The sequence below is a fragment of the Pungitius pungitius genome, chromosome 2 (assembly GCF_949316345.1).
Source record: "Pungitius pungitius chromosome 2, fPunPun2.1, whole genome shotgun sequence".
In the NCBI taxonomy this organism is placed as follows: Eukaryota; Metazoa; Chordata; class Actinopteri; order Perciformes; family Gasterosteidae; genus Pungitius; species Pungitius pungitius.
Window position 1 is genome coordinate 17,292,557 of NC_084901.1, and position 13,188 is coordinate 17,305,744.

The 13,188-nt window shown below is 49.4% G+C and overlaps 1 protein-coding gene across 2 annotated transcripts in view; it reads right to left on the reverse strand.

Moving 5' to 3' along the window:
* fat2 (FAT atypical cadherin 2) overlaps positions 1-13,188 on the reverse strand; it is a 56,474-nt gene that overhangs the window by 5,183 nt on the left and 38,103 nt on the right. For both annotated transcript variants that reach the window (XM_037459866.2, XM_037459864.2), the window contains exons 16-25: positions 10,262-10,651; positions 8,678-8,889; positions 7,858-7,995; positions 7,624-7,767; positions 6,038-6,235; positions 4,937-5,537; positions 4,608-4,811; positions 3,189-3,346; positions 1,350-1,794; positions 344-488 (exon numbers count right to left, since the gene is read on the reverse strand). In XM_037459866.2, the coding sequence (XP_037315763.2) occupies positions 344-488; positions 1,350-1,794; positions 3,189-3,346; positions 4,608-4,811; positions 4,937-5,537; positions 6,038-6,235; positions 7,624-7,767; positions 7,858-7,995; positions 8,678-8,889; positions 10,262-10,651 (2,635 nt within the window). The remainder of the gene's footprint in view (positions 1-343; positions 489-1,349; positions 1,795-3,188; positions 3,347-4,607; positions 4,812-4,936; positions 5,538-6,037; positions 6,236-7,623; positions 7,768-7,857; positions 7,996-8,677; positions 8,890-10,261; positions 10,652-13,188) is intronic.

The following is a 13,188-nucleotide window of genomic DNA, read 5'->3' on the forward strand; positions in this document are numbered from 1 at the left end:
TAATATTTCTGTGTGTGTACGTGACCTGGGAGAGTTACAGCTCTTCACCTAAATTCATCTTGTGTTGTGACTTCATTTCATTCACAATTTAGAGACGAAAACTACATTTAAAATTTTAAGTGACGTCAGCCGCTGGTTTTAAGAATTCTGCATTCAGACTCTCGACCGTCTTGTCCCCACTGAACTGTGAACGAGACGTTTTGAGGCGAGCAAAATCGTTGATTAACTTCCACAAAGTAAATAAACAAACCGTAAAAAGACTGAAAGACTGCCGGCGTCTCATTAGTGATCCGTCAATCACAAGGTAGCCCCGGGAATAAATTCGACCTGTGCGTGTGTTTACCGTGTGTCCGGCAGGCAGCTGCACATGTATCCCTGAGGTTTGGGGACGCACGCCCGGCCGTGGTCACACGGCTTGGAGGCACACGGGTTGTCGGTCAGCTCGCAGCGGGATCCGTGGAAGAGTCCCGCGCACCTGCAGCGCGGCTCTGCAGAGAGAATAAAAAACACACACGTCTTAGAGGAGTCCTCCCCTCAAGCAGCGAGACGTCACAGCAAAGGTCAACCGGATCTTCAAAGGGGAGGACACGGCTTTCCTCTGCGTGGGGAGAACAACGGACAACGTGCAGCAGCTTCAAACTAGTATCAACAGTCAGTATAATGTTTTACTTAATCGGACATTTTGTATTTACGTTTAAACACAAATCATCCGATGTGAAAAGAGCTGATTTACCCCCACAGGGATGTGAGACAGCATTAAACCAGTATGAGAGAGCATTAAACCAGTATGAGACAGCCTTTAACCAGTATCAGATAATAATACTAAAGAAGAAGAAGAAAGAAGAACCAGTCTCCCTCTGTTTTGATAACAAATATTGGTTTTATTTTCTCAGCCCACTATTAAAATTTAAGGCTTTGAAGGGGGGGCTTTGTATTCTGCAGTGAAAAAAAACCCCAAAGACTCTGTGGTTTGATCCCATTTCTTTGACCTAGGATTTTTTGAGAAACACCCAGCTGTGACCTTCTGTCCACCATAAAGGAGCAGGACAGAGGGTTTGTGATGCGGCGCTGGGGCTTGTTTTGTTTAACCAGAGTTCCCCCCCCCCGGCTTCCTGGTAGGTTACAGCTATTCTAAATAAAAGACTCTCTGAACACGATTTTATTTTTATAAGAGCTGATGAATTCGGTGATAACCTGAAGACGACACTTTTGACGTAAGGATTCCAACAGCGGGCCCCAATCCTCTCAAAGAAGCCCTTATTTTATGTTAACTCTTAATTGAAGGCGCATGAGAAGGGCAGCGAGTTCATCACTGACTGACGCTGAGGCGACTCCTCCAGTGGACTCACCTCCGCTGGCGTCGTCCTCGCAGACCCCGTCGTTCTCACAGGGGTCGCCCTCGCAGGCCCCCGCCCCGCCGCAGCACCGGTAGACCCCGAACACCCGCCGGCCCCCCGGCCCGTCCCACTCCGCCGCCCCGGCGTCCGCTCGGATCGGCGCCCCGTCGAGCTCCAGGCCGTCCAGGCAGCCGGTGAAGTTCCGCCGCGGGTCCGAGGCCCCCGGCGGCGGGGAGGCGAAGAGCAGGGCGCCGTGGCGGCTCAGCATCCGGCACGGCTCGGCCAGCGGCGCGGAGGAGGGGCTCCGGCCGTCCAGCGTCAGCCGCAGGGCGCTGGAGTTGACCTCCAGCAGGGCGCCGTGCCACCGGCCGTCCGACACCCCGTCGGAGCGGATCCGCAGGGAGCCGGGGGGGGCGCCTCCGCAGCTGAACCTGAAGAGCAGCTCGCCGTCGGTCAGCTGGGGAGGGAAGCGCAAAGGGGTCAGTGACGACGCGGCGCTTTCAATGTGCCGGAAGAACGAGTGGAACCGTCAGCGTTGTGAAGCCTTGTCTGTGTGATTGCAGCAGTTCAGGCGGTTCTGGAGGTCGGGGAGACGCTCGGACGCGGAAGGTTATTCGTTGTTGGTTAAACCGCGCTTTGATTTCAGAAGTCTTGAAATACAGCTGCTCAAAGGAAACAACCTGCTGGAGCCGATGGCCGTGAGCAGGAAGCCTTTAACCCTGAAGGTCTGTTGAGCAGCAACACCATCATTGCATTATTGATCTGCTTCTTTAATTCACGTGTGAAAACGATGAGCTTTTGTTCTGCAGATGAATTCTCTTTCTTAAACTTTTCTTTGGTCCGATCCAAAGATGTGGCTCATCACGGGGGGGGGGGGGGGGGGGGGGAAGAGAAACAAACCCGAAGGCTTTGTCTTTTCATCTGTGTTGACCTTCGGTGGGCGTTTGAAGAGAGACGGCATTGGTTTGACGCACCGCGGCGTCCTCTGGGCGCCCTGCAGGGACCGAAGCTCTGCAGCAATCGGGATGCAAAGCTTCACTGAGAGCTCCACCGCTGCTTGCTGTTTGACCTTGTGTTTGCGGCTATTGTTGCATTTGAAGAGACATTCGGTCCCTTGACTTTCTTTTAGCTGTCCGGCCCGGTTTGTAGCCGTCTCTGTTTGGGCCCGGAACGTTAATTCTTTTCAAAAGACGAGGCTCTCGATGGAGCCGATGAGCTTCGCTTCGCCAGAGGCCGCCTCGAGGCGTCTTGCTCCTCTGGAAGCTTCCACCGGGTGATCAGAGAGAGGCAGGCGAGAGACTCGACCACTTCGCCTTACGCCGATGACCTCACCTTTCCACTCACAGTGAGATCCACCGTGGGACGTGCGAGCCGTGCAAACGAAACCCCAGGAGGGAAATTTCCGAAGTTATCAAAATGATGGATTGTGCCCGCGGATGATGAGGCGCCCGGGAGGAGAAGCCTCCGGCTGCATCCCAAGTCCTAATTTATTCACGTCTCTCGAAAGAATACACCTGCTGGCCTCGCCGCCACAGTGAATTAGCGTCGGCTTCGGAAAATTGGAACGAGATCTGCGCGCAGAAGCAAAACTCGACGAGCAAATCACACACTACATACCTGCTCGAGGGCGAATAAAACTGATATTTAAAAACGCCTCCCTTTGGGTGTTGTTCGCTTGCTGCGTTTCCCTGGTTTTATTCACTACTTTGTCTTTGAGAAAGTTTCCAATGAATGCTGCCGGGACCCAACTCCAATCAATCCATCAATGCCATGGAAATAAGAAGCTGGTTAACGGCACTGAAAGGTGGGAAGAACTGCCGTGGATATCAGAGGCCCCGGGCGGTCCAATACCTGTAAGCTCCCCCAGTCGCGGGCGCCGCTGGCGGACACGAGGAGGCCGTGGTCCTGCAGCGTCTTGAACTGCAGCGCCAGCCTGAAGTCGTGGCGGTCTTCGTCCATCTGGTGGAGGAACCTCAGGTAGGACTTACCATCGAACCTCAGCGCCGACTCTGCAGCAGACAGAAGCAACACAGGCATTAGATTGGCATTGGTTGACCTTAACTTAGACCTAAACACTGGTGAGTTGCATTCTTCTTCTTATCTCTTTTGTATCTGGTGCATAAACTAACAAATAGATGCTCCACAGCTTCGCTTGAATACGCCAGCGGGGTCGTTGGTATCACACGTCGCATTCTGGGTGATTATGAAGGAGACAAACTGCAAATGTTCGACTGCTTTTGATTTAACCTCCGACGGTGCGTTTAAAAAGCTTCAAAGAAAGAAAACCACATTATGACATATTTGGAAAATAATTCTGTTAATTTTTGTGAAGGTGATTCAGATAAAGGACAAAACGTCTTTGAGCGATGATGCGTTTCAATAAATGTTTTTAAATACCAACTGGTTTTCGTTCTGAAGACTCGGTGGGATGTCACATGTCAGAAGCTTCTCAGTGCAACAACGTTTTTCAACATTTGATGAAAAGCTGCTTTTGTCTTGAAACAGATCAGATGGACACAAAATGGAAGGTCTGACCTTTGTAAAATATCAGGATGTTCCCAAAGGGTGCTTCTAATAAACAACAACTTTGCCTTTGTTGGAAAACATTTAGTATGTATTCAATCCAGTAATTATTTGAGAAGGTTTGGTCCACAGTGTTTACTGATAAAATGAAATAAGAATCCTCTACTTGTTTGTGTGCACCAGTTAGAAAGAAGCCAGCACAGTGTTCTCATCTTTGGGAATTCACATATTGTTGTTGCAGAGAAAAAAATCTGTTGTAATTCATAATTAAATGTGAAAAGTTGATGACTTAATCTCATTTTTAGGGGTGGGCTCAAAAGACGGCAGCGGAGAATCTCCGGGGGGGACCGGCCCCTCGCCGGCTCGTACCGTGTCCTCACAACGCTAATCCTCACAGGAATGACTATCTGAGGGCCGGCGGGAGATTTACTGTGTTTGAACAGGTCCTGAGAAGAAGGCTCTTTGATCGCTGAAAAGTGGGATTTTAATCTGACAGAAGACGCGTCTATAGGGTCGGAAAGGTCACAGGGGAGACTCTAGAGAAGCGTTTACTCCCATCAGCTGACATCTCAATGTGGGCCTGGCAGCATGAGACCAGAACAAAATAAATCTTAATAGTAACAACAATATTGTTTTTTATTGATTTTCATAATAATTTATTTTACTCTATGCGTTCTAATAAAATAACTTGCTCCTCTGCATCAGAACTTGCACGCGCTCCCTCCCACCCCACCTCGCCAGGCGTACCGTTGCAGGGGCAGGCGCTCTCCCAGGCGTGGCCTGGGGTGATGTAACCGGCTCTGGCGGTGGTGAAGTGGCTCGGTCGCTCCGCCTTCAGCCGGACGGCGTTCCTGCAGCCTCGCGGCGGGCAGCCGGCGCCCAAGCATCCGTTGTGGCTCACCCCGAGGACGCTGAGGCCCAGAGAGTCCTCGATGTCCGGTATGATATGACCTGCATCAAAGGGGGGAGGATGAACTGCACATTCATCTCACGGGAACCAACGCTCAACATTGCGAAGCTGGTCTTAACATCTTAAACAGTCATCACGTAGCGCGTGTCACTAACTGATCGCTCACCTGCGAGCCTGCTGGTCGGCAGAGCCTTGGCTCCTCCCCTCTGAGGCCTCCAGACCAGCAGGGCCTCCAGGACCCGGGCGTCGGGTGCCTGCTGCAGGCTGGCCAGGTGGAGCTCCTGCCGGGGCAAACCCATCGCCTCCCCCAGGCTGCGCTGGAGGCCCCTCCAGTGGTCGCCCAGAAACTCCTCCGGCGACAAGCCGCCCAGCCGCAGCGTGAGGCCGGAGTCCAGCGCCCGCTGCTCCGCCGCCCACACGTGAACTCTGACCCCGGTCCAGACGCTGAACTTGCCGTCCGTCACGCTGACGTTCAGCGAGTAGGAGCCCTCCCGCAGGTTCTCGTCCGCCCAGATTTTGCCGTCGGCGAGGTCGACGGAGAAGGGGCCGCCGGCCGGGTGCTCCGGCACCAGCCGGTAGGCGAGGATGTCCTGCGGGTCCTGGTCGGAGGCGTGGAGGCGGCCCACGAGCCGGCCGGCGAACGGCCCGCCGGCGGTGGTGACGAAGACCTCCAGGGGCACGACGGAGGGGGGGTACTTGCTCTGCTCCGTCACGTTGATGTTGACCACGCAGATGGAGGAGAGGGGGGGGTGGCCGCTGTCCGTCACCTGGGGGGCGAAAGCAGTTGGCGTGAGACACAAAGATTACGAGTTTAATTGTGAAGCTCTCTAGAGTTTAGTTATTCTGTTGCTTTGTTATTAAGACAAAACTCTAAATGCTGCGTCTGGATCTTTTGGATTTTGAGCGCCTAAAAAAAGTATAAATTTAAAACAAAATATTGTAATTAAGCAGTTTTAAATCCCAAAACATTTCAACCAGCCAAAAGAAAATCCATCCAATAGCAGTCCACTGTTATGCCCATTCAGCTGTACTAGAAAATTGAGTTGTAAATCTTTAAAAGCAGTAGCCTCGTATAAATTTTCATTTTCCAGCACATTTTTTAAAACAAACTTTCTCTATAATGAGCTTAGTTTTCGGGACACCTTGCTATAGATCCAGGGGGTAAAGACGAGGCATTGATCTGCAGCCTGCAGTCAGCTCAACCGCAGCCGGATGTGAAGAAAAAATAGTTTCATCATCTTTGCTTCGGTGCACAAAGAGCCCCCACCTGTATCTTCAGCTGGTGGTGGGGCTTGACCTTCCTCCTGAGCGGCGCGGACAGCGACAGCAGGCCCCCCTGGTCCACGTGGAAACGGCGGTCCTCGTTGCCGCTGACGATGTGGATGGAGAAGGGCGGGCCGTTCTTGGGCGCGTCCCTGTCCGTCACCACGAGCTGGAGGACGCCGCTGCCGACCGGCTCGCCCTCCTGCAGGACACCAGGAAAGAGGGACGGGGGGTTAGTTCAACTACAAAGGAGAACCACGGGAACTACTTTAAAATACATTTTAGAGACGAGCACCTGATTAACAACTTGCTGTTAAGTGATCCGTATGATCTGGACCACATTTTGTTGCCCCAATTCTTTCCACCTCATTGAAGTTTTGTCAGCATTTATCATTTTCAAACTAATTATTTCGGATTTATTCGATGATGCTTCGGCTTGGAGTGAAAAGGCTGCAGCCTTGAGCTGTGATGTCATCATAATTCAGGCGCGTCCGTTGTTTTGTTTGATCCGGTCAGTTTGTTATTGGTTCGAGTGTTGAAAGTTAAAATCTTCTAAATACTTTAGCTCTGTAATCTGTGCTCAAACACAACAAACTCTCCATAACCGTTTCCACCTTTCCATCCATCTTTTTGTTATGTTCTACAACAACGTAGCGTATCAATGAAATATTCTACAGCAGCTCCTTAGCAGCAGCACATAATGAAGTTCTCCATGATGGATTACCTATCCCAAGCCATGCAAAAGGCTCCGTGTGCAGAGTTTCATACGCGCGCTGACATTAATGGAAGGAAAACAAGTAATCAATCTAAAAAACGTACAGCCTGCTTTGGGCAGCAGTTTAAAGGCAATGGGCTAAAAGATCACTTTCAGATGTGGTCTTTTAAATTTCAATCAGGAAAGCAGAGCGAGAGGAATGTTAAAAAGGGTTTGATTCACCTTCCAGGTGGATCACGTGTCGGCCTGCAGCCTGCTCCCTTTACCTTCTCCACAGTATCACTGTGACACCAGAGGTCCCAGGGACAGAAACACCTGTGACCATACGGGCCGATAAAGGAGCCACGCGGAGCTCATCCCTTTGATTCAGCTCGTGATGCCGCGGTCGGAACTAATCGACTCAGAGGAAAGCGTGACACGAAAACGTGACCCTGCAGCAGCAACAGTCCCGTTTCTATTCAACTTTTCAATGTTTATGTAATTTATGTAACGCAGCAGAAAACATAAACATAAATACACGAGGGGCCTCTAACCCGGTATGACGGAGCGATTAAGAGAAGTCAAGAGGATGTTACGTCAGTCCACAGCATTCAGAGGTTTTGAAACATCTGATGCTTTGATAGAAGCTCTCTCTAAATGTTGAAATACAGTAGAGCCTATTGAAAGAAACCTTGACCTTAACCAAACCCTCGTTTTAACGACCATCAAAGGTCATGCTTTCACAGACACGCTCACGAAAACCAGAGAGTTTTTCGACCAATCGTGACGGGCGATCTCCCTGCCCTCTGGACACCGGGTGGTGCCTCTCTGCAGGCGGCTCGCATGAGCCTGGTGACGCGGAGGGATACGCTGACGAGGGACGGCAGGTGTCCTACCTGCAGCAGCAGGCTGTGGTTGACCCGGGAGAAGACGGGCGAGTTGTCGTTGACGTCGGCGACCGAGATGGCGATGAGGACAGCCGAGGACAGAGGAGGGGCCCCTTCGTCCGCCGCCTGCACCGTCAGAGAGTAGTGAGGCACCTGCGGAAGAGACGGAGGTAATCGATTGGCGCCCCCCCCCTTTTTTGTGTCGTGCATTTAGAATCACCGAAAACGCAGATGCGGGCCGACCTGCTCTCTGTCCAGCGCGGTGCGGACGGTGATCTCTCCGCTGCGTGGGTCAATGGAGAACTGCTGCAGGGGATCTCCGCTCACTATGGAGTAACGCAGCAGGTTGTTGACGGGACCGTCCAGATCGCTGGCTGTCACCTGGGAGGCGGAGAGAGGGAGGCGTTTACCCGGACCGCCCCCAACAGGCACAACGGTAAAGTGGACTCAGAGGGTATCTGCATCGTCGTGTGTGCAAGAAAACATGACAAAGTGCCCTCTTGGATGCCCTCCCCATGGAGATAATGTGACAAGACGACAGATTCATTTGTTAGACTTGGATGACTCATATTTAACCATAAAACCATGTTCTCAGCTTTCTCTTTTTCATCTTCATGACTTTAGCCTTTCAAACATGTCAAATGTTCCTACAGCTGAACGGTGAAAACAGGGGAAGATGAAAGCACTGGCCCCCGAGGGGAGAAATGTCAAACGCGGAGCCGCACGACTACAGATGAAGCCGGCCGCTGAGCTGTGGCTCCGCTGCGTTATCTCTGCTGCGCGCTGACAGACGGCGGCCGACGTGTTGTCACAGGACCGTGTGTGCGTTAAGGAATTCTTCATTCAATCAATCAGTGTAACCTTACAAACCCCGTCGACAAGCTTTTACAACAGTTTGTACTCTTGGTAAAAGTATGTAAATTACTGCACGTGCAAACACCATCCTACCGATACTGTTTCTGTGTGTGTGTGTGTGTAAATAAATATTTATATGGAAACTGCGCCTCCAGCACGTTAACAACAGCTTGAACATACGTCCCGTGTCACCCTGCATCGCCGTTACCTTCAGCACCAGGCCGCCCGGCGTCAGGTCCTCCGGTACCTCGGCTCTGTAGTCGCCGCGTCCGAACACCGGCACGTTGTCGTTCAGGTCCGTCACGTGGACGATGACGGTGGCGACATCGCCGAGGGACGACTTGCCGCGACTCCCCTCCACGGACAGGTAGTACTCGCGGGAAACCTCGAAGTCCAGCGGCGCCGCCAGGGTCAGCAGGCCTGCGACGGGAAGAGGAGGAGAAGGAGGCGTGTTTATTGTTTAGTGTTTATTAACCGACGGGGGCCCAAAACCCCCAAAATTCATCACCATGAAAAATACTGAAACTAAACTTTCATACAGTTCAAAAAACAAAAATGTATGTCACAATACATACGTACGACATCACCTGATTTATGGAGTGGATCACGATTTACTAAATGAACATTGTGCTTGAAGAAGACTAGAGATTGAGACCATAAACCCATGTTTACTGAGGGAATAAATCAGAGAGACGTTATTTTCTCATAGACCTCTATGTGACCGGAGGAGTCTGCAGACACAATGTCCCCCTTAGGATGCTCCAATGGTAGCGGCAAGGCGCTTCGAATGTTAACGCCCTCCTACGTGGTGAACCCCGACTCCTGTCAGATGGGTGAAGCTGTGAGTTTGATGATAAATCTCTTTGTGCATTATCACATGTGAAGTTTGACCTTCATTTATTGCGGCAATGAAAGAGGCATCGAGGGTCTTTACGGGGATCCAATGTGTCATTTGGAACTATTATTTTTTTTATTAGTTATTGAGTTCAGATGGCTTGAGGTCCTCGGTTCTTCTGACCCATAAAACACTTTCCACCTCCTGCTCTCTCCTCCCCGGAGCCTCGTTACAGCCTCTAGTGGATGTGAATGAAGAAAGGCAAAGAAAATACACAATTAAAAGGGTTGTTTCTAAAAGAGAGGATCTCTGACTGCTGCCGGAGAGTTTATTAAATAGTTTTATAAAACTAATTTACTGGCTACTTTTACGTCATTTTTGACACTTTTTTGTTCTTTTCAAAAGAAAAACGTACTAAAACCGCACTGACTAACTCCAGTCCGAGACACGCATCGATTCTCAACTTGTCATCTCTCACTCACCAGCTCGCCCCCACTTATCTCCCAGTGTCTCTGTCATCCGGCACTGTGTGAGTGTGTTAGTGTGTGAGTGTGTGTGTGAGTGTGTGGGTGGGTGTTTTCTCCGGCTGCCAGCCAGTCTGCGGAGCCACACTTCATTGATGCAGAAGAAAAAAGGAGCACTTGATTTATTCCCTCAGGTGACATTGAAAAAAAAGTTTATGGTCTTAATCTGTAGTTTAAATCCTTCTTAAATACAGCATGATGTTCTTTCAATAAATGATGGTCCTGTTTAGAGTTAAACACGCCCTAAAGCAGAGGTCGCTTTAGGGCTACAGGCTGATTGACAGGTCTCCACTTTTTAGATCTCTAAAGCGGAAATATGTTAACGTTAACTTCTGCCCAATCCAAGATGGTGCCCGCCTAACCGCCAGACTCCAGGCATCCAAGCGACAGCCTTCCGTACGATCAATACAAAAGTATAAAAAACATCCCCAACCTGTCTGTCTGTTCAGATGGAAGCAGCCCAACTCGTTGCCGGACGCGATCCGGTAAAAGATGGCATCCGGCCCGCCGCCATCCCTCGTTAGGGCGGAGACGCTCAGTACCTCCGACCCCACCGCCAGGGATTCTGGGAGCCGAGCGGTGTACTCCGAGTTCAGGAAGATGGGCTGGTAGTCGTCCAGGGAGACCACGTCCACCGTCACGACCGCGACCGAGTAGAGGTGACGAGGCAGCCCGCGGTCGGTGGCTTTCACCTTCAGCTCGAAAGAGGCCGGGGCTTCGGGGGTCAAGGGTCGCTCCAGCCGCAGGATCCCGGAAAATTCCTCCAGGGAGAAGTAGCCGCCGTCACCTGCCAGGAGGGAGTACTTCACCTCGGAGTTTATACCTGGAGGAGGAGAGGATAAAACCCAATTATTTATTTTCCTCAGACAGCACAACATTTTAAAAATATTTCATCAATGACATTTTATTCTACATTGGTCTTTGAAAATGTCAACCCCAAATAAGCCACTTATAAAAATTGTATGCTGCTGCTTTAGAATTAAGTTGCACTAAAGACATATTTCACTACTTTACTTCCAGCATTTTCCATATGGAATTTTACAAGTGAAAAAAAAATCAAAAGCCAGGAACATAAAACAGGGTCAGGAGAGAAAAGCGCATCAAACTGCTCGGGTGGATAAGTCATTTAATTGGTTTCAGTCATGTGACATGTTTGTTGTGTATCGGCCTTCACAGACCTGCTGCTACAAGACACCTGAGGATTCTTTTCATCGAGAGGGGAAACAAACCAGTCCAGGAATGAACTATTGTTATGCAGTGAGTTCATGATTAAAGGGGAGGACACAATGTCAAAGCACATCATTTGACTTTTAACCATGATTAAAGAGTGAAACTGTTGAGATGTTAAACCATCGAAACATCAAAGGGTCAAGGTGGCAAATCATCAACGTATCCGCAGGGATTTCTATGCACGCTACTAGAGCGGCAAGTCCACCACCACAAGGGAGTCCAGCTCACAGGGCTTTGCATAAAACGTCAGCGATGTCACTGATATTAAGATACATCTTAAAGAAACGATTCTTTTGATGTTCTCCCCTCATAAAATGTCAAAACTCACACAACGAATACAATCACAATGATTTTTTGCCTCCTTTGGGAGCGTGAAAGTGTTCGTTAGATCATGACACTACATCCAGCAGCCAGATCCAGAAGGACATCCCGCTATTTTTGGCAAACTGCATTTGAATGTTTCTTGATTTTCTCGTGGCAGGAGAGCAAAAGGCCAACGAGGGCAACCGATCCACACATAAATCATCTGCTAGAGAACACGAATACCCAGAGCGCCCTCAAAGGCAACGTCACCCGTTTCCACAGGGATGGACGGCGGGGGAAAAAATACTCCCATCTGATGAAAGTCACCTTCCATATTTATCCCCCGACATAGACACCCGACCGGCGACGTTTTGATTCATCAGTGCGGTGTGCAGACTGCCCCGCCGATGAGAAGCAGGAGCCGGAATGAGGCAGCGAAGGAAGCATCACAAAAAGATTCAAAAAGTATTCTCAATGAACTTATCTGTGCCAGCTAAAGTTTATTTCCATACCCAACATTTTTGTTTTGTTTTTCCACGTGTTAGTGCTGGCATTTAAAAAAGAATCTATGTTGATATACATTTGTATTGTGTTGATGATGTGTACCTCCTCTATTGTTACGGTGTGCACCGAGCACACCGTGAAATGGTAATAAATTCTAGAATAGACTGAATTGTTTTAAACCTGGAGTTGTGAAAAAGGGAGGCAGCAGAACTCTGAGATTTTCCAGGGTGGTGAAATGCTGTAATTGACCTTTTCAATCCTATTATTCAAATAGTAATATGACTGCTCCCTCAGGCCTGTGGGACATGCCCATGATGTTCATCTCGTAGGAGCATGCTCCGTGCATGTGAACAGCACACTCGCTCAGCGTGTGCACGGCAGGTTTTTGCAAATATCTCAGGGGCGACCTTTTCCAGAAGGTGGTCGAAGGATTAAAGAGGTTGTGCTGGTGAGTGGGAGGCGTTTACATCGGCGTACGCATTGCTGTGTGTAAACTGGAATATTGCTTATTTTTCACCTTCAAACAGCTGAGAAGGAATATTATTATAATTCAGAATAAGGACATGAAAGGGAATATGTCAATGGCAGAAAGTGGCTGTAACTTCTTAAATATAATCTGCTTATTAAAGTGATCCCAGGCTGTGAATGTTTCAAAGGATGTTTAAAGGTAATGATGGGAATGCTGGAATTGCAGGTCAACATTTCATCTCAAACGGAGCTTCAACAAAACGGTGATTTGGAAAGTTGTCTGAGGAGAAGTTTTGTTTTTGAAGAGTTTTGCAAATGAATCCTCCCAAAGATGGCGCTGTGGTTAAAGGGCAACATTTCAAATCCTGCTTTCCAAAGAACCAGTGGCTGTTGTCATGTCATTGGTATAGTCTCTCTTTGCTCCTGTTTCCCAAGTGTGAAATGTTGCGAAAAAGTTACAATGTAACTGCTGCAACACCAGTTTCATTCTGAATGAACGCGGGAAGGACAATTAGGCGCATATTACTGACGAATCTTTCTATTTACAGCGCATCTCTGCCCTTTGGGAAACCTGCAGGTAAAGAACATGTTTTTCTATATAATTACTTAAGCAAATGAAAAAGAAAAGCTCATTACTCATTGCTGTCTGTGCGAAACTGAGTGGAGAAAGAGGACAAGCTGGAGCACATCTGAAGGAGTGGCTGACCTGTTCGGTCGACTCCCGTTTCCCTACCTGCTCCGAGTGTGTGTGTGTGTGTGTGTGTGTGTGTGTGTGTGTGTGTGTGTGCGTCTACCTGTCTGAATGTGTCCATCTTAGTCTTTGTGCATGCACACCATTTGTATGAGTGGGTTTAT